The sequence below is a fragment of the Urtica dioica genome, chromosome 2, assembly GCF_054948205.1.
Source record: "Urtica dioica subsp. dioica isolate 48M chromosome 2, U.dioica_male_clone48M_v1_H2, whole genome shotgun sequence".
Lineage (NCBI taxonomy): Eukaryota > Viridiplantae > Streptophyta > Magnoliopsida > Rosales > Urticaceae > Urtica > Urtica dioica.
Window position 1 is genome coordinate 32,082,577 of NC_142757.1, and position 27,267 is coordinate 32,109,843.

Consider the following 27,267-nt stretch of genomic DNA (forward strand, 5'->3'; position numbering starts at 1 on the left):
CGTGCCATCGCATCGATCTTCTTTTGAAGGAGAGTATGTACGAGCACCGGTGAGAAACCGAGCTCGCTCTCCGAAAAAAATTGCTCGAATGGAGTCTCGAGGATTCGATCTTTTATCCCGAGCTCATCGAATCTCCTCTGTACCAGCTTCAAGATCCCCGTCCCACTTTAGATGATACGACCCGGGAATGAGACGTTGTATATGTAGTTCAAATTTTCCTAAAAAAGACAAAATTAGGTTAGAATCATAATTCATCGTATGACATCGTACAGATTGTATAGCATCGTATAACAAAAAAATTGTTTTTTTAAACTATCGTATAGCATCGTACGATATCGTACAACATCGTATGGCATCGTACGACAAATTTTTTTGGAAAAACTTAAACCCATCGTACAACATCGTACGACATCGTATGACATCGTACAGCCGTATGAATTTCATCGTACGACATTGTACAACATCATACGACATTCGAGACGATGCGTCAACCTCATCGTACACTACCCTAATTTTAAACCCTAACATTCTAAATCCGATCCAAATCAGCTCAAATCAACTCAAATCAGATAATAACTAAGTCCTAAACTATATTCTAACTATTTTCAATGAAGTTTAACAAGAAATTACATGAAAACTTACTTTTTTTACTTGGTTTTGAAGCTCGAGATTTTTGAGATCCACCGCCGCTGGAAACTCCATCGTGCGTCATCGTATAAGCTCGTATGGACTCGTATATGCTCGTATGGAATCGTATAAGCTCGTATGGAATCGTATGAGATCGTAAGGGTTTGATTTCGTTTTCTCGTTTTTTTCGAGTGAGGAAGAGAGAGAGAGAGAGAGAGAGAGAGAGAGAGAGAGAGAGAGAGAGAGAGAGAAATGTTAGGAGAGTTAGAGTGTTCAAATGGTCTTGGGGTATTTTTGTTCGGTTTTGACCAAAAAGTCCATTTTAAGATATTTCATTAAGTTAAGGTCTAAATTAGATATTTAATCCATTTTTAACTCCAATTAATGAAATTTCTCTTTATCAATGCCATCATGACTGTTCTTTATTATTTTTTTATTTTTGAGAAAATGAGGACACAAATCACTAAACTCTTATGCTGGATGCAGTTCTGTTTTTTTTTTAATTAATTTTTTTTTACGATAGCAAAAATCACTAAAGTCTATAATTAAATTAAAAGGTTTAGCTCATAATTCACAACGGAACCCAATACCTTTATTTATTTATTTTAAAAAAACTAGTAATACACATCTTCTCTCTCTCATAGTGCTCAGTTTCACAGTCACAAAGATAGATACCCTTTATATTAATGGAAGTTAAAGACAAAAAAAAAAATAAAGAACCTCATTGGCTTTGGTGCAAGCGAACAGCCCTATAAACAATGGTATTATTAATAACACCAATTTTCTCAGTTTCCCTTTGCTTTCCTTTATTTTTCCAGAAATCGGGTTTCTTTGTAAGGGCGTCTCCAACCATACGTCATAATGCCAAATATGGCGTAAAAACTGCTCCAACCACACGTGATAGCCAACACCAAATTTGGTGATTTAAAACAGTGGCACGGCATATATGCCGTGCCACTGTACAACACGGTATTGCTTTTTTTTTTTTTTTTTTTTTTTAAATTAACATATTAAATTCAAAGTTTTTTTTTCATATATACATATATTAACCTTATAAATGTTTATAAAACACAAAAAACTCATAAATTGACTACAAAAATATCAAAACAAAGTTCAATTAAAACATAAAAATTTAAATATAGGTTACAAAGTTTAAATTAAACACTTAAAGAGATTGGTAAGTACTAAATTATTTTAATCACTTAATTATAAAATATCACCATTATAATTATTTATTGAAATATTTAGTAATAAAGAGATTTTTTATTTTAATAATATAATAATGGTGAATAGTATTTTTAGTGTGAAATTTGATGTTGTGGTTGGAGTTGGAAAAAAATTGGTGCTAAATCAACACAAAAGTTGTGTTGAATTAACACCAAATATAGGAAATGGGTTGGAGTTGCCCTAATAGAAATTCCTCTGACATAAGTTTTCTAAAAAAATCAACTTTTTTTTTTTCTACTTCCAAAATCCTTTGAGGAAGAGGCACTACAAATGAGCTTCGAGGTCGGCAAGAAGCGGGTCGAGCCAGTTGAATATGTTATTTTTCTTCTTCCTATACTTCTGTATATATATATATATAGCATCAACGATCTCCGCTACCAAATCCAACCAAGACCCGAGACTTCATTGGTTCCATTCCATCGCACACTGTCTACCGCCTCGACGTCGCCTTTGACGGCGAGCCCCTCCTCATTCTGCAAGTTCTCTGCCCACCTCTCTGACGTCCTCCACGACCCCTCCGTCATCTTCCTCGACGAGGCCACCTCTAGCATCGACTCCCACTTTGCCTTCAACGTCATTCTTGTCCTTCAATCGTTCTGCGAAAATAAAAAAAACGATCTCGCGATTTGAAGAGAAGAAGAAGAAGTCAATAAAAGGGGTTTAGGGATTCAGAGAATAAACATGATTTTATTTGCCTATATAAAATGGTTTAAGACGTTGGTGAGTTAAATATAGTCAATAAATCCCTAAAAAAATATAGTCAATAAATGGTTTAGCTGGTTGGACGAATAAATCACGATTTTGACACATGGCGTTCCGTCAAAATGTACCGTTAAAAGGAGTAATGGTGCAACAAAAAACAGACTTTAGTGATTTTTGCTATCGAAAAGAAAGAATGAGGACTGAGCTGCATCAAGAATAAGAGTCTAGTGATTTTTGCCGCCATTTTTTTTTCCGAACAATTTACCAATGATATGGAGAAGCCTGTTTGGGTTAGGTTGGGCTTGAGGTCAACAGTTTAGTGTGAACTAGCTAGATATGGTCCACAAAATGCTCAAGAATTATAGAAGGCCAATGACTTACAAGCCTATTAATTTGCCTCGACAAAGAATTGCCCAAGTGTTGAGTCGGGTATATGCATACTCGAACAAGATCATTGATTTGCAATGTATAACATTCGAAGCTTTGTTTTGAGATTTTGAGTCAATTAATTAGGCTTCATATTCAATTGAGCGTACTCATTGCAATAAACATTGTTTCATAGTAGCTCAATCTCATTAAGTATTCTTGTGCTTATTCACAAACAAAAAAGTTGAATGAAATAATAACTATAGTAATATAATGGTAATTTTATAATTCCTATCTCATTAATGATATTCATGAAGGGTAAACTTCAAAGTTATTCAATGGATTGCAAATTAAAAAAAATAGTTAAAAAAAACAAATTAAAAAAGTAGTTCATAGACTAAAAAACCAGAACATATGAAAAGACAATTTTCAATGTCAATTCTTTAGTAGTGAATTGACATTATGAATGAACATTCGAAATTGTTTGCGAACTTTTGTGTCCAATGATTCAATCTTAAGTTTTTATCATATGGGTCTATAAGGTCTTTTAAATGTTAACAAAGAAAGTGTATTTGTTGAATTTACTACATGGAACAAGATTCAATTGTGAATCAAGTACATTTTGAGGAATTCACTTGAAAAAGTCACTTAGTGTAAAAACTAATTTTTCGCTTAAGCTTTCGAAATTGTCAAAATGTTACTTTGATGTTTATCACATGATGCTAAATGAAATGAATACCACGTGTTATAAATTAATCACTCATTTTACACATGTCATTTTCATATTAGTGTTACACTAATTAAAAACGACAAAAGCAAGATGATTGATTTTGGCCTTGGCCCCTTGATAGGTGTTTGATACGTGCGTATCGCGGAGGAGTCTACGCATGCAGTGAGATGGAGATCACCTCCCCTGGGTCCCAAAAGAATTAGAGCTCTCGGGGGGCAAGACCCACAATATATCAATTCATAAAGTTCTCCGAGAAGGTTGATCGTGATGTTAGATATCACCTTCTTCAGTCACAAAGAGATCGAGGCAAATGAGGATGAACCAAACAGGTCAAGATCTCCAAGGAGTTTAGTATTTAATGTGAGTCCTATTAATTAGCATATTTCAAGGTCTCTAATTAAGAGTAATGATCGTATTAACTCATAATCATTAACTAATGAGAATGGCGATTCTAGGTGATAACAAACCTCCGTATGGCTTCCTTCCGTGGATCGAATGACTTGAATCCTTCTTGCTCCTTTTTTTTTCTTCTAAATCAAGTGATGAAATAGGAAAATAATGAGATGTTCCTCTTTTCAAGATGAGGAGCTTGATAATTTAATTTCAACAATCCCCTAGACACCTTGAAAGGGTTGATAAAACTGAATGTTATAGAGCGAATAATTGTATATGAGTGAATATGTGAGAAAATGGTGTTGAGAATGAGTTTCCTCAAACTCTGGAGAGAAAGAAGGATAATACAACTCTTCTTTGTGGTTTTTGTGACTCTTTTGGAGAGATCTAGTGAAAAGGTGGATTTTTTGTGGTGGTGGGAGTAAGGTAAAGAGAAAGTATGAAAAATGTGAGAGATGTGGGTTTAGATTGACGGGTAACGAGATACAGTGTATGTGAGTGTGAAGGCAGAAGATGATATGGTGTTTTTGAAGTGATGTATGAAGAATATGGTGTTCTTGATGTATATATGAAGAATATGATGTTCTTGAGGTGATTGGGGAAGAGAAAGATGTTGTGGTGCTCTTTGAAGTTGTGTTTTCCTAGAGAGAGGAAGGTGAAATGAACATCATCAAGTCTTGCTGATATTCCACTAAAATTCCAAGACTGAACCTCTCAATGTTATCATAATTATATCAAATAATTAGCGAACTAGCAATATTTACATTTTTAGATTGCTATTAGCCAATCTTTAGTAAATATTTGGTCAATAACCACGTCTATGCACTTACACCTGTAAATTGACTAAATATCCCCATTTTTATTTCCCGCCATTGTGTAAATAAAATAGGGTATTTTAGTCAATTTACATGTGTAAATATGTGGATGTGGCTATTTACCAAATGTTTACTAAAGGTTGGCTAAATAGCAATTGAAAAGTGTAAATATGGTTATATAGCCAATGGACCCTAATCATATTTACTTGATCCTTAAAGATAAATATCCATTGATATAGCCAATACGTAAGTAACTATCCTCCAGGTTCATCTCGTGACACGAAGAGTCAAATATATTGTTATACCCTCGAGTCACTTATGAGCCTTGAGTTCCACCGATTTCCTAGTGAATGATTCATTTAATGCTCATAGCACACATGTGTTGACAATTGATTCATTCTAGATTCAGCTATCAGGTGAGCGAACATTGACTCTCTTTATTAAGAGCTAGATTTCACTTTTGATGTTTCTCTTCCATCACTGATTATACCTCGTCTCCCAAAAAATTAGTATATAAGCATCTTTTGTAGCTGCGAACAAATGAATCAAAGAGCCGAGTATATAACCCTGATTTCCAAGAGCACTTCAGGATTTAGGTTGATGCATAATGTGACCGTTAGTTGTTATTACAATACGCCCCATCGTAATAGTCACTTTAACAATGTACTTAATCGTAACCTGTCTAGGTCTTGTATGGTACCTCATATATAATGCCCCCACTTGTCAGAACAAGTCTATAGCGAGTTGCATATGTGATTTTCTGTCTAGCTACCTAGGCATAGATTAATCATTCACCAATTTAAGCGCTTCACCCAAGACTATATCTCATATCAGATGTAGAGATATAATCTAAGTTAATGTAGGGGGCTATGGATAAGTCGAATTGTTGGTTATAAGGGTTTGCCACTAATCTTTTCTATTGTTAGTTCCTATTGGCATGGTTTGTTTGGCAAAACATTTTTATGTTAAAGTTGTTCGAGTGAAGCTGCAAGAAGATGTTCAAAACCCGAGCTACTTGTTCTACGATGTTCTCTCGCGCGATCAAAACTGGAAACTTCTCGTTTCTCAGTTTAGAATATATTGGGTATATATTATCCTATATTTGGTTTCCGATTCTGTGAGATACGCAAGAGATCTAAGACATGACCTAATATAACTCCTTTTGAGTGAATTAGGTCATTATCTTTTTTGTTAGGTAAATTCATGTCGCCTTATACCTTTAGCTAGTGTCTCTACACCGGAGATCTTCATCGACAACTAGCTATTGATTCTGTCTCTACACCGGAGATCTTCATCGACAACTAGCTATTGGTTCTTGCAAAAAAATTTTTATCATCCTTGATCGGACTTTGCAAGTGCGTGTTTATGCATTGACGTGATTGATAAACTTAGGGAGAAGATGTTGTCAATGGTGCCCACAAGAAGAGTAGTAGTCATGACTTATGCACATTTGATGTAATAAAGTCTCACAAAGACTCTTGCTTGTAACTGCTGAATAATTAATAAAAGTTGAAACGTTCATTCATTCTTCCTTGTCTGTTTGAAGCTTTATGATAAACTATAGTCTTTAGTCCTTAAACAAACCTAACAACAAATGAAGAGTCAAATATAGATTTGCATGAACAAACTCTTCATGGTTTGCTTGAAACAGTATATTCACAATCTAAGGATCAAAGGGCTATTGATCTCAGTATGATTGTTAGCAGAATCTATGATGTCTGTTTATAAGACATAGAGAGTAGGAGACTCTATAGTTCATCCTAGGTATCTTCTGAAGGTACTGAATTGACCAGTGCACTTCTAGAGACATTAAAAGAACAAACCATTTAACTTCTTCTGTCTCAGAGTCACTATGTATGAATTGCATCATGCTTACCTCAATCCTGAAATGAGACATGTCATTTCATAGCTTACGTATTCTCATTTGAGAAAGTCAGAGTTCTAGATTCACTATGTGATATAGACAAGACCTATTGGCGAAGTACTAAGTTATGAAGATGTCATGAACAACTTTGTGAAAATCTCATAGATATGGAATTCATGTACAAGATTGTTGAAATGCAATGTATAATCTCATGCTTTGTTCATTGGAATGTGAATAAATGAACTGGCCAGTGTCCAAATTGAGTCGTGACTTTTTTGGATGAATCATTGTGGCTTGTTAGCTTCTCGTCAATACATTGTTTCTAACTTATTCACAAGCGACAAAGGAGTTGAGGAAATAACAACTAGAATGGTAAAATGGTAATTTTGTAAATCCCATCTGATATTTATGAAGGGTAAACATAGATAATATTCAATGGATCAACTCACTACAATTTAGTAGAATTCTTGAGTAGAAAATATATTCATTTGAACTGAGAGATTTCAGTGTCAGCTCTTTAGTGGAGTCACGTTACATTAAGCTAGAACTTGAAAAAGGTTTGTGAGCTTTTGAGTCCAAGTATGCTAGCTCAAGCTTTGTTATTTGGATCCATGAGGTCACTACCGCAAGTCATTAGAGTAGGATTAGTTAAACAAGAAAGCTAAATCAAAACAAGTTCAAATGTTGAACTAGACAAGTTTTACGAAAATTGTTTAAATGGTAATTTTATCCTTTTAGACATAGGATGGTATGAATGTTAATAAATAAGTTTTTTGACATTGTCATATGATGACAATGAATTCATGTCACACGACCATACTAGTATATTGGGCCTTGATGATTGAATTTTATTTCATGGAATTTTATGTGAAAATTCTTAATGGGTTTTTCTTATATTGTCATGAACAAATAAAGAAACATCTAGAAGCATGTTCTAGAAGGTCCTAACCATCCAAGCATAAGGGAGAAAGAGAGTTTATTTTGTGCATTGATGTGTGAAGATACTTGCCAAATGAAAAAGAGGAAAAAAATTTCCTCTAAGAGGAAACTACATGGGCGGCCAAGAGAGAAGCAAAGCAAATGAGGAAGCAAATCCAAGTGCCTTGGTGACATGTTGGACGTGCAAGGGTAAGAAAAGAGGAAACAAGGATTTGCTCATGAATATATGATATTCAATGGAAAAGAGGAAACTACATTTTCAAGGCAAAACCTCATCCTATAAATACCCCACCTCATTCACAATTCATAACCCACAATGTTTTAGAGATTGATAGCCTCTCTCTCTAGAAGTTGCCGCCCCTCTCTCTCTAGCTATCTTCTTGTTCTTTTGTTTTGGCACCTAGGTCCTCATTAGACCTAGTGTTTTGTTTTAGCTCTTTGGCTCCAAGACAAGTTCTTGAGTCATAGTGTTTAAAAGTGCCCACACACTAAATCCTAACCATACTCGAAAGACTCTAGTGGTAGAAACATTCGTGGTTACTCACAGGTTCAAGACGACTAGTGGGAGGCGAGCTTAGTGGGGAGACGAGCGATTCAACCTTCCTAAGGCTTCTCAATGCTCAAGCTCCATTCAAGGTTGGTACCGAGTGAAAACTCAAATTAGTTTTAAAATTTTAAATTATATGCTCATGCACTTTGTCTAGGTAGTAAAAACGTTTTACGAGTTTTTAAATAAATTTTTATATTTCGCCGCTTGCTAGAAGCGATAATCTTTTCTTAAACCCTAGATCTATTCCAACAGAAGATTGGGTGAAACATAGAGACGAAGTCTCTAATCTGAGGGAGCTCAGATCTACATCCATTGAAGAGGTCAAAGACGACGGTGTTTGAAAAAGTGAGTTTTGTCAAACTTAATATTCATATTCCTTTGACGATTGATTATAGTGGATTGTTTGCACCTGGACGTATCAGCCTCCCTGAGTAGGTTGTTTATACCGAACATGGTTAGCAATTCTTATGTGTCCTTATTGCTTTCTGCTTTATTGTTTTGTTTGTTTATTATCTTGACTAAAACTGTTAAAAGCAATAAGTTGTTCAACAAGTTGTTCCACACGCTAGTTGAACAACTATCGTAATCACGTGAAGTAATTTCATCTATCATTGATGATATCTTTATATTTTATTTAATAGTAATCTTTAGGTAATTAAAATAACACTTCTATGGATAATTACTATAATACCCTTTTGTGGGCAACATTCCTAACATGAATATCTTAAGTGGTGCCAACAATCAAGGTATGCCTGGATCGGGCTCAGGTTTTAGGTGCAATATTCATCGTTGGGCGCAGGACCCCGCTTTCAATGTTGGCTATACAGTGGTGCATTTTGTTGAGAGAAAGCCTGATCATAGTGGAGTGTGAATGTTGTTTTTCGCGGGTGGTGAGTTTTGTGGTAGGGAACCTGTGGTGTTTTCTCAAGTCTCTTTCTAGCGCCAAATTGTTGATGCCGAAAAATATCAACATTTAGGATCCACGCGGTTTGATGTAGGATCATATCGTATGAGCACAAATGTGACGAATGGTTGTAGGATCCTCAAACTCGTCGTATTGTCTCGTCGACAAGTGGTTTCATACTCGTGTACACTCGATAAAGAAGAAAAAAAGTGAGCAAGAGGGCAAAGATTTACTCCGATGTACTCTTCGACCCTCAACATTATAGAGAGACAGAATTTCAAATTTGAGAGAAAACTAACCTCATGCCCTATGAAGAAGAGTGAGGTATTCCTAGAATCTTTAATATGGTTAGGGGTAGACTTTCCTAGGAGGGGGCTCGACCCTCCAAAGGGGAAAAGGGGAAACCCTTGTTTAGAATGGGAGGGCCAACCCTTTTGGCGAGCTAATGGGAAGGTCAACCCTTGTGACCGGATCTTGTGTCGAGGCAATGACTGGGCCTTGTGACTTTTCCTTATGGCCGGCCATTGTGGTAATGGGATGGCCCGCTCTTGTGGCAAGGCAAAGGCTGACCCATGTGTCATGGGGAGGGACGGGCCTTGTGGCAAAGAGAGGCCCGTCCATTGTGGCTGGGCAATGTCCGATCGTTGTGCCATGGGAAGGGCCAGCCCTTGTGGTAGGTGAGTGCTAGGCGTCCTTGTGGCTAGCTCATGTGCCATGGGAGGACTAGCCCTTGTAGTCGGTACTTGTGGGAATGGGAGTGCGGAGCTTGTGGCCGGACTTATTGCCGAGGGGATGCTCGGGCCCAATTGAGCCGAGGAAGGCTCATCATTAAGGCCGGCCGCCCACGACAAAGAAGAGGGCCCAGTCCCTTCGACACGCACTATTTTTGACGTTTTTTTTTTTTTTTTTTTTTTTTTTTTTTGGAGTCAATAGTTTTTTTCTGGACGGAGAAACGACCTTATCACACAAGATACAAATACGTAATTATTCAGCAATATGTGGGCTTCCTTATTTATTTGTATTTTTTTTAATATATAGTTGCTTATTTTACAATTAATCCAACACACGCTAATCAACAAACTAGAAACACATATTTTGAATTAATCATGCCGGTGGCCCCGTTTGGGGTTTTTCACCGTAACCCTTGATTAATTTAAACAAACATTTGAGAAAAATAAACGAATCAAAGCACATATGATAATTTCACAGCTTTTGTATTTTCTTTCAGGCGGCAACTCTGCGGCGGGCTGGAGAGTGGACGGCGCGTGAGAACATGGTTTCTGACGTGGCGGAGGAATCGGGATAAGACGAAAAGCCCAAATTGTCAGGCGAGGAGGACGCGCTGGGAAGGCGGATGTAAGAGGCGGATGGAGAGTTGGTGAGCCAACAGCCGCCGCCTGATAGGAGGGTTTTTTGGTCTTTTCCGTTCTTGTAGTCGATTATCACTTTATACACTAATGGGATCAGACCTTCCATTTCTGTTTTTCTAAGAATATTGTCTTGTCTTCTCGTGTTGTAGCTGGAGAAAAAAGACGTTTGTATTTTTTTTTTTTTTTTTTGTTGTCTTCCAACTTTGCGTTGAATATCGTAGTTTTTTGTTGGTGTATGGTTTATATATAAGAAGAAAATTAGAGATGGTGACGTGGCGTGATAGGTTCGTTTTCATCTGTATACGCCACGTAGAATTGGTGGTGCAGTGGTATTTGAGTTTAAACCCCTCACGAAGCCAATGAAAGCTCCATTTAAACAGCAAGCAGTCCTTTTATTTTCTCAATATTTTATCCCTTCGGATCAAACATATTATTAGTAATAGTACATCTTACCAAATCTATTTCTCAATATTTTATTACTTTTTGTTCGTCGGTTCTTTTCAGTTATCTGCAAGAAATTTATATTTAGTTTCCTTTTATTATTTTGTAAAGCTTGTTTGTTTCTTTTGTCGCCACAATATATATTAAATATAGAAGCAATTTATCGTTTTTATGATAGTGATAGCAAAATACGGAAATAAATTCTAATTCAGATAAGATAAAGTGTGATACAGCTAAATAGCATATATTATTTTATTAAAATGTGAAATAGTCAAAATTTATCTATAATTTGTGAAATAATTAATATTTATATAAAAAAAAAGGAAAGCTACTTAGTTAGTCTAATTCAACTATTTCCTTTAAAATACCAAGTAACGTATTATTGAATTTAAAAATATATCATTAAACTAAATAACATCACACTATACAATAAATACTCGACCGTGATAAATTAAATTTACAGTATTGTTGATAATTCTGAATTACTTAAACATTTGACAAGTGCTCGGATGAGCTAGAGAACCACAAGGTAAAGTCAATTTTTTTTTTTTTTTTTTTTAATAAAATGAACATGCACAAGAATTTTTTATAAATGCAATCATCAATTATACCAAATAGAGTAAGAAGAAGAAAACTTTATAACATAACAAAAAATTAAATTTACTATCAGGTAACTTTATTCGACTAAAAAATAATGAAGCACGAGAATAATAAGTAAAATTTTATGACATAATGATTCTAATTGATAAGAGATTAATGAACCTCGAAGAGCAAATTTTCCTTTCTACAACGAAACCTGAAGCAAAAGACAAATAGAAAAAAAAGGATCTTTTAGTTATATAGCTATTTGATTTATAGCGTTTTGTATAATAACCAACTTTTTGTAAATAGCCACCTCAACTTATTTACGGTACTCAAAAAGACAAAAAAAAAACCTAAATAGGCGGGAACGTTTTTGGGTATTTTTGTCTTTTTGAGTACCATAAATAAGTTGAGGTGACTATTTACAAAAAAATTACAAAAAGTTGGCTATTTAGCAATTCTTAAACTTTCGTTGGCTTATTTGGCTATTTTTTTTTTATAGAAAAAAGACTCATTGAGAGAAACTCCTTGAGAGACGAGCATGGCTAGAGTGATGGACGATATTGACGACATTTCTGCCGTACACGCCTTGTGACTGTGGATGATGAAGACAAAGAGTGGGAAGAGAATGATATTGAGGTGGATTCATTTTCTGATCAGACTATCTTGGGGCGTTTGATCTCTACCAGGAGTTTCAAGGGCCAGGGCTTGTGAATTCTATTAGATGAACTATGGGACGTGGATTAGAACTGGAAGGTAAAAGTTATTGCGAATTCTGCGATGGAACCCTTTTACAGGCTTGGTTTATTACCAAGAAGCATAAGGATCGTGGTCTAGGGAAAAAGGGCATTGGTTCTTTAACGAATATTTGGTCCTGGTGCGACCGTGCCCGCCATCTGGGGATTGGTCGGAGACAGAGATTTCAAGCTTTACACTTTGTGCAACGGCAGTGGGAGTGCCTCTGCGCATGGGTACAGATCGAGAAGAACATTTGGCATATTGCTTATGTAGCCGGTGATCTTGTAAAGCTCTGATGGGATAGAGAAAACACTATCATTTTCGACAACACTATCTGATTCCTTATTCGAATTCCAGTGAATGCCTTTGTGTGTCCCAGGAGGTGCGTTTTGCCCAATGGACATCCTATATGGGTGGATTTTCTCTACGGGAAATTACCCTATATATGCTTCTCATGTGGGGCAGATTGGCCACGAGGCCCGAGAGTGCTCGAAGTCGATGATGATGGTGACGAAGACAAGGGGTTGTGAATTCCAAGCTTTGGAAAATGGCTTTGTTTCACTCCCTGTCGTCTGATTGACCCAATTTCGGCTTTTCCGACGGCTACACGGTAGTCAACGATAGCTATACGAGATCCTCTCCATGACGGGTAGCACATGTCGCGAGAATCACATAAATTTGGAAATGAGGTTATTATTCCTATTACATTGTTGAAAAGTCAGGTGCACAAAAATAATCATTTAATTCAAATTACGTGATTCATATGCCCCACTAAATCATGTGAAAATCTAAGTGAGATAAGTTCAAATCCCACTTTCCCAACAATTTATATATGGTTTTAACCAACCCGACCCGGTCCCTAAACCAACCACAATCATGTCTTCTCTTTTGTCTATTTGACTTATGTTGGCATCTGTGCCTGCAAGTAGTTGTAGAGTGATGTATTTACACAAAGTGATAAGTCCTTTGTTCAAGGTAATCTTTTATGATGACTGATTAAATCAATGAAATGAAACATACACCTCTTTGATGTGTTATGATTTTTTTTCTAGCCCAGAAATAACTTGCAACGAAAGAAGAGTCAAAATAAGTTCCATAACAAGCTCTTCTAATAATTATTTGAAATGACTACGCACAATCTTAGGATCAAAAGGGAATTTGATTCAAGTATTGATTGTAAGTAGAATGTTGAGGCGTCATTTTTCGGCGCCAGAAAATGACTCCCCAAAAAGAAAAAAGGACACATGGCATGAGCCCACGACCATGACACGAATTCCAATACGAGTCCGTAACTAGAACATGGATCCCAAGGCAAGTATAGAACCACAACACGAGTCTTGAAAAGAGTTCATGACCCCAACACGGGCTCCAAGGCACACCAAAGATCCCAGCCGGGCCACTCGACGCGAGTCAAGACCTCCACCGGCCCGACCATCCACCTTGCCGGACAGGAAACTCAAGTCAAAGCCTCTACCAGTCTGGTCAACCACCTTGTCGGATCGAAAACGCAGGTCAAGGTCTCACCGGCCCGAGAGACCTTTCCATGCCACTGTTCGGGCCAACCAACTGCCATGCCAACCTGGCAGACTTGCCTTTGCCCCTGACACTTGCTTTTGTCGCTAATCCGGGACGGCCTGCCCATTGTCAGCCCGGAGACACTTGTCTTTGCCCTAATTCGGGCCGCCCAACCCTTTCCGACCTGGGAGACCTTGCCATGAACTTTCCAGGCCGTCCAACTCCGTTGCCGGCCCGACAGACTTTCCTTTGTTCCAATCCTGGCAAGCCAGTTGCCGGCCTGAAAAGATGTTCCTTTGCCTCAATCCTGATTAGCCAGCCCCTTGCTAGCCCAACAACACTTGTATTTGTCCAAATTTGGGTCGACCAAGCCCTCGCTGGCCCGGGAGACCTTGTCACGTCCCTATTTGGGTCGGCCAACCCCCTTACAAGTCCGACAAACTTGCTTTTGCCCCTGTCCAAGCTGGCCAATCCCCTACCGTCTTGGATTGGCTTGCCCCTTGAACCAACTCGGCCAAAACTCATCAAATGTAAGGAAGGAAGCCACTCGGAGGTTCATTTCCATCTAGAACTCACCTAATGACCCTAGGAGATCTTGCACTAGGATCAAATTGGGCTTTTAGATTGGGGTTAGTTTTGGATGCGAGAAGTCGCATCCAAATGATCAAAATGAAATAATCATGAATGTTATTTTGAAATTTGTGTGGTTTTAGGCCAACTGTATAGTTACTCCAATCTTTTGTAAAATGAATGATATAGTTTTGAGTCGTTCAATTTAATTGTGATGTTTGTTTTTTCTTGGTAGTTATCAGTTTATAACTACTTACTAACACACATCAAGTTATGAAAGATTTCGGTGGTTCAGGTTTTCAATTTGGAATTGAAGAGTTAATCACTCATTAACCAAGCGAAGAGATGGCACTTAGAAAGGCTGAAATGGAAGCAACCAAGGTATTTGATTTGAGTTATTTCTTTCACTAACTTGGAATTACAATTTTGGCGGCATGTTTGCTTTAGTTTCCTATTAATATCCTAAAGCCTCTTTACTTTTGACGGCATGAAGCTAGTCTTTTAGTTCTTGAAATGCTGTTTCATACTTTTTGTCCCATTCAAAATTATTTCCTCCTTTGAGTGCTTGAAAGAATGGTTGGCACCGGTTGGTGGCTTTGGAGGCGAAGCGGCTTAGGCCGGCGACGCACCCGATTAGGCCTTGAACGCCCTTCGCCTTCCTTGTAGTTTTCATTTCTAGCAAAGTTTTGATATTTTTTTGGTTGACTTGAATTCCGCGGTGATTGACGATGAATCAAAGGAACTTTCCCGACTCTACTCCGAATGCGCATTTGTTAGGATTCAGTTTCATTTTGTATTTTCAGAGGGGGTGGAACATCTTCTTCAAGTCTCGTACGTGCTCATAGGCCTTATAGCTCTTGACATGCATATTGTCTATGTAAACTTCTGTGGTTTTTCAGATTTGGTCTATTAACATCCTGTTGAATATCCATCGATAAGTTGCTCCCGCATTCTTCAATCCGAAATGCATGTCCTTGTAGCTGAAAACCCCGCGGTCGGTGGTGGAAATTGGTTGAGAGTTGGTCAGGCTCGTTCATCCGAATTTGGTTATGTAAGCGTCCATGAGCTCATGAGCTCGTGGACGGCTGTCGAGTCCACCAATTGATCGATTCTTGCTAGATGGAAGAAATATTTGGGACACGCTTTATTGACGTCCGTGTAGTTGATGCAATTCCTCCATTTCCCGTTTGGCCTGTTTCACCATCACCACATTTGATACCCATTATGGTATTTTGGCTTCACGAATGAATCCAACGGTGATGAGCTTCTTTACTTATTCGTTGATCGTGAGGTATCGTTCGGGGTTGAACATTCTCCTTTTTTTTGGACCTTTTCGATTTCTCCGGAGATGATGTTGAGGCGATGAACTATGACCTCCGTGTCGATTCCCAGAATGTCAGCGTATGTCCAAGAGAACATGTCTTTGTACTCCTTGAGGAATTCCACGAGTCAGGTCTTGAGTTCCATGGATAGGTTGGCTCATATCATTACCACTTGCTAGGGCTTTGCCTCGTTGAGAATAATCGGCATGAGGTCGCTTGACGCTTCCACCGTCTTTTAGCCGATTTCCTCCCTTGGGTCTAGTTCTCCGAGTATTTGTGCGTTCATCGTCTTTCACGGTTGGACTCGAGTCTAGACGGCGTTTCCATGGGCGGCATCTTGGGGAGGCATTTTGGAAGTGAAAAATGGCATCGGTTTGTCTTGGAAAGAGTGAGCTTGGTCATTGAGAGATTTTCTCAAGGAGAGAAAAGATTTGCTGGCAGAAATAACGCGATTGCTCTCGAGATCCATTCCTTATAGCGCCAATATATTAATGCGGTTTTTTGCACAATATTTGCGACATACATATCACGGAGGAGTCCGGTCAAATACGCTGTGAGAGGTCGCTGATTGTGTTTCCCAGGTCCCGACAAGAATGTCCCTATGGGATTGGAACCCGATAATGGCAATGATTCTCAAAGTTCTTAAAAAAGGATCAATCGCGAGGGTGGTGGAGTCTTTGATGTTGTCTTTCATAGGTCCCAAGAGGAATGTTTCTATGGGATCAGAACTCGATAATGGAAACTGTCACGCCCCAAAAATGAGGTGTGAACTAAACCAAGATAAGCACTGTTGTCGGTCGTTTTCGGAAAACCCGAGACGCAAAGAAGGCACGTCGCTCAAAGGGCCGATGGTCAGGCCGGAGGTCTTGAAGAGCGGCAAGTCTTCAAGCCCTCGCCCGAACTCTTTACTCCTTGAGTCGAGCCTAGCCCCTCAAGTTGAGACTTCATACAGTCTCCTCGAGTCGAGCTTCGCTCCTCGAGTCGAGCTTTGAGTTGTTCCTCGAGTCGAGCCTCGAGTTGTTCTCGAGTCGCTCCTCGAGTCAAGCCACTAGTCACTCTCATCGAGTCGAGCCTTGCTCCTCGAGTCGAGTCACTCTCGTCAAGTGGAAACCTTCATATTTCACGTGGGAAGAATGGCATTCGAAGACCCCTAAAGGCCCGCAAAAGCCCGGCAAGACGAGTCGTTCGCCGCGCGCACAGCACGCTGCCCCGGCCAGCCGTGCAGCAGGCAGCGCGCCGCGCCAGGACGTGCCCGCGCCCCGCGCTCCATGCACCGCGCATCCTGTGCCGCGACCGGTGACCTGCGCGCCGCGCCTCCTGCGTCGCGCGTTGTGCGCCGCGCGCGCCATGCGCCTCCACTTGATGGCACGCGCGTTCCTAGTCCCACATGGACGAAAAAGGGACCTTCTAAGGCCCCCAAACACCTATATAAACCCCCTCCCATTGAGGGGAAAGCCATCCCATTGAATCCCATTCAATCCAATAAATTCTCTTCATCTCCTATCGACACGCTCGATTTCTTACTCTTCTCTGCTTCTCTGGATGCCATATTTGGCCTGAAGCAGATTCTCTTCTCTTTCCCCCATTCTCAAAGTGTTCGGAAGCACTCACGGGGACTTCCCGGACGTCGCTCCTTTTGACCGAACGTTCTCCGGTGCTCAAGCACGCCCCTAGGGTTCTCGACTAGAGTTCCCCTCGCGCGTCTAACACGCTAGACGCGTACGTGATCTCCGAAGTTCTGAGACGCTGCCGAGGACTCCTCGTGCCTCGTCTCCTTCGTCGAGCACGCCTATCCACCAAGGCTCCGCGCCTCACACTGCGTCCTACACGTTTGAACTACGTTCTGACCTGATCCCACGCACGGGTACGTAGGCAGCCGACAACCAAGGCACGGTCACTCCTCCTCCTCACCCCCTACCTCTCCCGAGAGGCGGGTTGATCGGAGAAAACCCTAGCTCGAGACTATCGAGTTCACACTCTTGGCCCGGGTGCGATCACTTGGTCCGGCCTTGGATCGAACCGCCCGAGGTTTTAAATAGTTGTTCATTTTCGTGCGACAACAAGCACTATTAAACAGACTTTATTAAACACTATACATGATTTTGCCTCTTATCACATACTTAGATGTGAGGGCCTTCAGCTTTTCAGCTTCTTTACGGTCTTCGGGGAGTACCCCTCCTCGCAAGAAGTCCGTAAGCGGAGTCATCCAAGTCGGATGAACGGTACTCTCGATCGTTCCAACCTCGTCCCGTGAGACGGATGACCGCGAGAGAGACTCGACTGGGATAGTTCCTAACCCGTCTTCGGTGATGCCGAAACCGAGGCGAGCAAGAGCATCAGCCTCGGTGTTCTCTTCTCTTAGGATCTGGATGATCTCAAACTAAGAGAAGGCGTCTAGCTTGGAATTTGTCTTTGCCAGGTACCCAATCATGTTAGGCTCTTTGGCGATGTAGTCACCCTTAACCTGATTTACGATCAACTACGAGTCACAGTGTATTTGTAAATTCTGTACGTTGAGCTTTTGAGCGAGCTCTAGTCCCACAATGAGGGCTTCATACTCGGCCACGTTGTTGGAGGCTTGGAATCCGTAGTGGAGGGCATAGCATAACTTCTCCCGATCGGGATTGGTTAGAATCACCCCGGCACCGGCTCCCTGAGCGTTGGACGCTCCGTCTACATGTAATTCCCAGATGGGACCCGTAGGGTCAACCTTTCTCTTTCGAGCCGTCAAGTCGTCGGTCGAGTAATCTTCCGCTCTTCCCACGTTGGAAGTATAGGAGAATTCTGCCACAAAATCGGCTAGGGCTTGAGCCTTTATTGCCGGTCTCGGGTGGAACTCGATTCCGTACTCGCTCAATTCTTGGGACCCGATCGCTATGCGAGTTGATGTTCCCTTTTGAAGAGCTTTACCGATGGGGTGTTCTGTTTGGACCGCGATAGGGTGAGCCTGGAAGTAGGGGCGTAGCTTTTTGGCGGCTACGAGGAGAGCGAGAGAGAGTTTCTCTATCTCTGTATAACGCGTTTCGGCGTCGAGTAAGGCTTTGCTCACGTAGAAGATAGGCCATTGAACCTTATCTTCTTCGCGGATTAAAACATCGCTTACTGCTCGTTTGGAGACGACGAGGTAGACGTAGAGCATCTCGCCTTCCTTCGGCTTGGAAAGGAAAGAGTTGTTCCGAAGTAAGTCTTCATTTCTTGGAAGGCTTTTTCGTACTCGTCCGTCCATACAAAGCCATCCGTCTTCTTTATAGCTTTGAAGAACGGTTGACACTTGTCATTTAACTTAGCCACAAAATGCGCGAGGGCGGCAATCCGACCGGTCAGACTTTAGACTTCCTTAACTGATCGAGGAGATCTCATGTCAAGGAGTGCCTTGATTTTCTCAGGGTTCGCTTCGATTCCTCGCCGGCTAACGATGTAGCCTAGGAACTTCCCGAACTCGACCCCGAACACACATTTGTTAGGGTTGAGCTTCATTTTGTACCAACGGAGGATTAAGAACATGTCCCTTAGGTTGTCTACATGATTTGTAGCCAGTAGGCTTTTAACGAGCATGTCGTCCACGTATACTTCCATAGTCTTGCTGATTTGATCGGCGAAGATCCGGTTTACCAATCGTTGGTAAGTAGCTCCCGCATTTTTAAGGCCAAAAGGCATGACCTTGTAGCAGTAGAGGCCTCGATCAGTGACGAAAGTTGTCTTTATCTGATCTGGCTCGTGCATTCGTATCTGGTTATACCCCAAGTAGGCGTCCATGAAACTTAGTAGCTCATATCCGGCTGTGGCGTCGACCAGTTGTTCGATGGGCGGAAGTGGAAAGCAATCTTTTGGGCAGGCTTTGTTAAGATCTTTGTAGTCTATACAAATGCGCCACTTCCCATTAGGCTTTTTTACCATGACCACGTTGGCCACCCACTTGGGGTACTTGGCTTCTCGTATGAAGCCAGCGGAGAGAAGCTTTTCAACTTCTTCGTTTATAGCTAGGTATCGTTCGGGATTGAACGCGCATCTAGCTTGTACTTTTTCGGCGATATTTTTGTCATCGTTCAACTGGTGCACAATCACATCGGGGTCTATTCTAGGCATGTCTGCATGAGTCCACGCAAATACATCCTTGAACTCCCGAAGGAAGGACGCGAGTTGAGTTTTGATGGCGAGAGGGAGTTGTGCACCGATCTTCATAACCTGGTTAGGTTTGGCTTCGTCGAGAACGATCGAAGTGAGATCATTAGGGGTGTCCACTTTCAACCTCTCGGTCTCATCGCGGGGATCAAGTTCCCCAAGCTGCCGTGCGTCTTTTTGGCCACACAGATAGTCATCTTCCAGCTGGTAGATCGTGTTAACCCTTTTTTCAGCGGGCTTGCCATCCACACCTTGGAGGTAGCATATCCTCGCTTGGGTTTGATCACCAGCCATGACGCCAATTCCCTCCTCGGTGGGGAATTTCACTAGTAGGTGATATGTGGACGTGATGGCCCTTAGTATGTTCAATGTGGGTCACCCAATGATAATATTGTAGGGCAACTCTTGGTCAACCACAAGAAAGGGGACCATGTGAACGACTTCAATACCTCCGGTGGTTCCGAAGGTGACCGGTAAATCGATGATTCCTTCGGTCATGACCTTTTCTCCCATGAACCCAAACAAAGGTGTCTGGGTCAGGACGGGGTGGAGCCCTCCGAGCTTCATGCGCTCTAGGGTGGTCTTAAAGATTATATCGGCTGCGCTGCCATTATCAACAAGGACCCTTTTCACCAAGTTGTTAGCCACTTGGGCTTTGAGGACTATTGCGCCATTGTGTTGATGTACAACTCGCTTAGCCTCCTCATTGGTGAATTGTATCCTCTCGTATGGTACGGACGGAGGTTCCTCATAGGTGAGGTTAACCTGCCCGGCAAGGCCTTCTTGAGAGGTAGCCCTAAGGAGCTTTTTTCTTTGCCGGGCTACATCCCCGTCTTGCAGGCCACCTAGTATGGTGGTGACGACGTGGAGTTGTGTGTTTGCTGTAGCTGCGATCGTGGCATGGTCGGTGTTAGTGTTGGTTCCTCCACCCTTCCCAGGTTGTGGCCTGTCGTTGGTGGGGACCGCAACACCTATCATTCGGAGAACAAACTCTTTGAGCTCGCCTCTTTGGATCAATGTCTCAAACTGTCGCTTGAGCGCGAAGCATTGAGCGGTCATATGACCATAATTCTGGTGGAACTCACAATAACGGGACCAATCACGAGATGCGGGGTCGCCTTTCATTGGAGCTGGTGTGGTGAATTTGTCACGCGCCACATCATAGATTCGATCTACCGGGGCGTTCAAAGGTGTGAACTGCGAGTAGTCTCTGAAGTTGTTCGCAAGGCGCGATTTCTGAGACGTAGGGGGTCGGCCGTCAGAAGCTTGACCTCCCTTGTTCACTCTCTTTCGGGGGTTGCCCTGCTCGTTGCCGGACTCGTCTCGACGGCGGGAGTTTTTGTTATTGCTCCTACGACCGTCGAGGTAATCTTCAACCCCCATGAAAGTCTTGGCTCGGTTCATTAACTCGGCCACTATAGAAGGGACTCTGCCTACGATGGACTTTAAGAAGTCCCCAGTGCGCAAGCCCTCGATGATGGCTATTATTGCGTCACTGTCGTCGAAGCGGTCGACCTTGTTCGACTCTGCGGTGAATCGAGTGAGATACTGTCTCAAGGACTCATTATTCTTTTGCCTGATTGACCATAGGTACATCTTGGTTTTCTTTTGAACCATCGATGTAGCAAATCGTGCTAGGAACATGTCCTTCAGGTCTTTGAATGATTGGACGCTCCCTGGTTTTAAATTCTTAAACCACTCGAAACCGGGTCCGATGAGGGTAAGACTAAAAGCCTGGCATAGAGCCCTAGGTGAGATACCCTGCATCATCATCCAAGTTTCGTAGTGTTGGATGTGATAAGTGGAGTCTGTTTTTCCACTGTAGAGAGGGAGATTCGGGAGTTTGAAGTTTCCCGTGCACACCTCAGCAAGGATTTGGGCGGTTAATGGCGAGGAATGTTCTTCTACGACCCCGTATGTGTCACCGGCCAAGCCGCCTTCACGTAGATCACGCACTTCATTGCGAAGATTGTGAATCATGGTGATGACATCGAGGCCAGTGTTTGGGGTCACTCCCTGTTCGGGAGGAGTCACCTGGCGCCTTTCATCGATCCTTGTGCCGTGCGGGGGTCCCTATTGATTGGGGCCGCGGGGTTGTGACCCTGGCGGGCACTCAACCTCTCTCATAGGTCTTCGCCACGACTGTTTCGTTTGGCGGTAATCCGATCCCTTAGGTCTCGGTCAGTGGCACGGGGGCGTGAGTTTTGAGTAACACGCATCACTTGCCGAGTTGCTTGACCTTCCTTGACATTTCCACTTTGACCAAGTCAGTCATGGGCTGAACGTCGGGAAGTCTCCTCTTGGGAGGAAATAGGTATCACCTTTTTCTCAGGTGGTGGATTCGAAGGACCGGCTTCGATCTCTATAGGGAGTTCTCCGTCTTTAGTGAGAGAAGTCTCGATATCCGCCGAAATTTCCAAGCCCTCGTAGTCAGGGTCATAGTCATGTCCTCTATCTACGAGGTCATCAGGTTCCCATTGAGGAATGTCTTGCATGAGTCCCTTACTCACCAGTTGGCGGTGGTACCTCGCATTGGCCGCCCTTAGTTGGCGGATCTTCTCCTCTATCTCAAGGATGCGATTATCCCAGCTATCTTGTGGTGGAGGCGGTGAGGGAGTGTGACTCTCGTCATTGAGAGACTCCTCGTCACCATGCACTCGAAAGCGCAAGAAGTATTTCTTCACTCCGGTTGCGTTCTCAGGGTTATTCACGCCCTCAGAACGAACGGGTGGTTGATCGCTCATGTCTTTCTCAAGTCGAGGATGTAGAAGGGATTTCGGGCTGTATAAGTTAGGAATTCCCCTCCTTCTAGCTCCAAAATGTTCTCGCACAAAAATGAACAACGATTAAAAATTACGTGCGGTTCGATCCAAGACCGGACCAAGTGATCGCGCCCGAGCCAAAAATGTGAACTCGAAGGCCGAGTTGCACCCTCCAGACCCTAAGGTGTGTATTGGAGGGTGTGACCGTGCCAAATGTTGGCTGCCTACGTACCCATAGTCCGGGATCAGGTCAGAACGTAGTTCAATGTTGGTGTGGTGGCTATCTTGGACTCGGAGGTTGAGAACCTGAGGCTTTAGAGAAGGACCCAGCTCGTAGCTTCTAGTGAAGACTTTAGAGAGGTTGCTTGACTCGTGGCTCAGAGCTCTAACTCAAGGGTCAAGAAGCTAGGGCGCAACTTGTGCGTTGTGAAGACTCGGGTCGCAGAAGTAGAACGCGCTCCCTCTCGTCGAGGGGGCTTCTCGGATTTCTGAGCCGAGCCGGGAGATGAGGAGAGAACTCTTGGAATGTCACAAGAGAGCGGTAAGAGAGGAGAGAATTCTCCAAGAAAGAGTTTTTCCCAAAAGTCTCAAAGTCAAGGTCCCCCTCAAGTGAAGAGGAGGGGGTATTTATAGACCTGGAGGAGGCCATGGGCCGGCCCCTTGAAGGCCCACCGGATGGCCGGGCGCGGGGCGCGGCGTGCGCGCGGGTGGCGTCCTTGGCCAGGGCGCGCGGGACACGACGCCTGGTCGAGCGCGGGGCTCTCACGGGCGTAGGGCCCTGCCGGGCGCGGGGGCCGATGGTCCTGGGGGCCCGGCCAGGAGGGCGATCGGGCCGGCATCCCAGGAGGGACGTGCCGGCGCCCGCTGTGGGATGCCCGGCCGAGGGAGCAAGACGCGCGCGACCGGGCGCGCGCGAGCGAGGGATCATGGCGCGCGCGAGAGGGCGCGCGCGGGCGAGGGAGTAGGGCGCGCATGTGCGTGCCCGGGCCGACGGGCCGGGGGCGCTATACCGCGCACGGGCCGGTGGGCCGGGGGCGCATGGCGCGCGCGGGCCGGCGCGTGCATAGGCCAGGGCCCGGCAGGCGATCCGGTCGGCGAAGTCCGGTCGGCGTCGTGTGTTTTTTGTTTTTCTGGTTTCCCGAAAACGTCAGATAACATAATTCGCCCTAATTTAATTACCCATCAAACAATTTGTCAAAATTACTTTTGGTTAATTTTAGGTGTAAAAACATTGTTTCGGCTTTATTATATCACAATGCAATCAGACAATTGGATTAGATCAAAATGTATAAAACGACAACACACGATCATTTTAAATTAAGTTATTATAACATGAGGAAACGGCGGTATAAATCTTTAATATTTTCATAAAAAAATATTTAAATAGTTATTTTTTTGTTTGCAAAAAAATTAAGTATATATTTATAGTATAAATATATTTTATAGTATAAATATATATTTAGACTGCCGTTTCGTCTTTTTAAATCTACATCAATCTGTTCACTTTAGAATTATTGCGGTTTTGCTAATTTTATACCTCCAGCGATTTACGTTTGGTTTATCCACTAGAGAGCTTCTACATATGGTTACAAAATGTGTTTCTTATTGGTAAACTATTAGAATATATCTAGTTGCTGTTAATCATACCAAATTCAATTAGAAAATTATGATTGTGGGTACAGTAAGAATGTATGAAGCCAATAATTGTGACTACAATATATATATACATACATATATACATATGATTAAAAAATGTGTTTTTTATTGGTAAGCTATTAGAATATATCTAGTTGCTGTTATAAATCATACCAAATTCAATTAGAAAATTATGATTGTGGGTACAGTAAGAATGTATGAACCCAATAATTGTGACTAGAATATATATATATATATATATATATATATATATATATATATACATACATACATATATATATGGTTACTTTGTAATGGTGTCTAAGATATCAATAAATCATGATTTTGGTCAAAGTTAGCCACCATTTTGTCTATTGGTTGCGGGGATTTAATATGGTGTGTTTTCTACGCTTTCTTTGCAAGATAATGTGTCATATTACTACTAATATATGCGGGAATAAATAAATAGACAACTTTCAATAATATTATTTAATAAATAATAAACTGAAACTAATATATATGTATATATATATATATATATATATATATATATATATATATAACATAGATATGGAAAAATGAAATAAAATAAATAAAACCGGATTAACCAAAACCGATAAACAAAAAGAAATGACAAAACACGTTGAAGCTCGTTTGATGATTTCGTTAAAACGTTATTGCTCTCCTAACAGATGTTGAAAAACTTGAGCAACCGCCTCATAGGGATACAATGATGTACGGGATAAACAATGCACTATTTTTGTTCACGACTTTGAACACGTACCAGAAACTATTAACACAACATTGATAGAACTGAGGGGAAAGAAGGAAAAAAACAATTCAAGTAAAAAACTATTTTAGGTGTATTTTTTATTATGCCACAAAACTCTCATTATTCTTCTATTGTGAATGGAAAGACTAACCAGCCTTTTATAGGCTTACATTTGATCATTTCAGAAACGTTCATATAGCATATTATATCTAGGGATGGCAACGGGTACGGGTAAAGCTGGGTACACCTATTCCGTTACCCGTACCCGCTATAATTTTATACCCGTTACCCGGACCCGTTTACCCGGATTTTGAGACGGGCCAGGTAACGGGATACCCGCCGGGTAAGCGGGTTAAAAATATTGGACCCGTTACCCGTTTACCCGGTTTAAAGAAAGGGTAGCGGATCGGGTAGACCCGCTTACCCGTTTACCCGTTTATAAAATAAAAATCCATCAACAATATAAAATTTAAAAATAATAAAATTTAGGTGAAAAATATTAAAGTGCTATTACAATATATATAACATTAAAATTCAAAATAAATAAATAAAAAATACAAAAGAAGTCTTCATTGCAAATTGATCATCTTCATTGTAAATTTGGTCATCTTCATTGCAACATATAAAAATTTATTATCTTTTTAAATATTTAAAAGTTAACGGGTCTAGTCCCGGGTAACCGGGTACGGGATGACTATTCCGTTACCCGTACCCGGACCCGTTAAAACCTTAACGGGTATTACCCGTTTACCTTAAAAGAACGGGTATTACCCAATCCGAATAAATCGGGTAACGGGTCAAATTGCCATCCCTAATTATATCCCATAAAGTGCATATATATAACTTAGGCTTTTAAGGCTACTGATGTCAATAACGTTCATGTAACCAGTTACCAGTCGTTAAGCCACTACTGGTCAGTAAACCCAATAAACGGTCACAAAAGTTTGGCTAATAGTTTTGTTACACAAATAATATTAAAGATTTATTCATGTAATAACTAAAAAAGAGGTGAAACTAATAATAAAGAGATATAAAAGCTTATGCAAGGGTCACTTTAAGACCCAAATCCTTATGCAAACTTTGCTATAAAAGCATAGTTTTGTTTTGTTTTTTTGTTTTGTTTTTTTTTCAATTCATTATTCATGTAGGACAATTATAATTACACTTCATTCACACAATTAATGTGTTTCTTTTAATCGGTATTTTAAATAGGGAACCGGTGACAATTGGGAGGAATCGGCGGCGGCCTGTTGTCGGAGCAAAAATGGTCCGCGAAAGAGTATGTTGTTATTTTTTTGTTTTATGTCGCTGAAAATTCGTCGAAACAACATGTCGTTGGGCTTATTAAACACCGGTCATTTTTGTTTCATTTAAAGAGTAAAAGCACATTGTAATCGACAACATTCGTGAAAATCAAAGTAAACGGCGGAGCTCTAGCGAAACTCGGGCGATCCCCTCCAGCGGCGGAGACCACCCTGGAGTTGGTGAATTTCGGAGGCATTCGGTGATTCCGTTTCGCTTTCGACACGACTCAGTCTATTTTCAGCAATATTTCGACGACATTCGTGGATTTTCAGAGAAGTTTGTTTCGTTTGAGTCATGTTCAGTTTGTTACGGCGTTTTTTTTTGTGTGGTGGTTTTTGTTAGTGGCATTTGCGGCTGAAGTCACAACTTCAGTCATTTCTTGCATTTGTGTCACTTATTTTCTAAAATTGTATCCGTATCACTTATTTGCATTTTTGTCACCTATAGAAAGTCTAAATTACCCTCACCTACAAAAGAGGCTGGTTCCGGCGGAGATTCGATGAGATTCAGCGCGATACGAACGTAAAATTCGCTCAACTCACGAGGATGGTGGAGCGGGTTCTGCAGACCGCGCAGACCAGCCCGCCGGAGAAGGAGGCTGGCGGCCGAGTCGCGCCGGGGCGTCCAGGGGTGCGAGCGAAGGCGGCGGCGGTCGGAGATGGAGTGGATCTGCAGAACCGTGCGACCTCGTCGAGCGTGAACCCGGAATCCAACGCGATTCTTAACCGTGCGACCTCGTCGAGCGTGAACCCGGAATCCGGCGCGATTCTTAGATCTAGATCTAAGAATCGCGAGGAGGAGGCGGCGACGAAGCCGTGCTCGGCCGTGAAGGCGTCCCCGAGGGACGTCGGAGTGGCGGCGGCGGCGGCGAGCGTGATGCTGGCCGGGAACGCGATGGCGATGGACGTCCTGCTCGGAAGCAGCGACGGTGGTCTCGTGTTCGAAAGGAGTCTACTTTTTTTTTTTGAAATATTTGACTGCGAGTCTACTTTTTGTAATTTGTTCTGTGAGTCTAT

At 41.8% G+C, this 27,267-nt stretch overlaps 1 protein-coding gene across 1 annotated transcript; it reads right to left on the reverse strand.

Annotated features, from left to right (window-relative positions):
• Positions 1 to 10,101: 10,101 nt before the first annotated feature.
• Positions 10,102 to 10,718, reverse strand: LOC149404386 (uncharacterized). Its single transcript, XM_089602295.1, has one exon. The coding sequence runs from the start codon at positions 10,591 to 10,593 to the stop codon at positions 10,342 to 10,344; it is 252 nt and encodes an 83-aa protein (XP_089458421.1). The 5' UTR covers positions 10,594 to 10,718; the 3' UTR covers positions 10,102 to 10,341.
• Between the last annotated feature and the right edge of the window lie 16,549 nt (positions 10,719 to 27,267).

Bases quoted from the DNA above. Each gene is read 5' to 3' on its own strand.
- LOC149404386 (XM_089602295.1), bottom strand. From the start codon at position 10,593: ATGGAAGGTCTGATCCCATTAGTGTATAAAGTGATAATCGACTACAAG.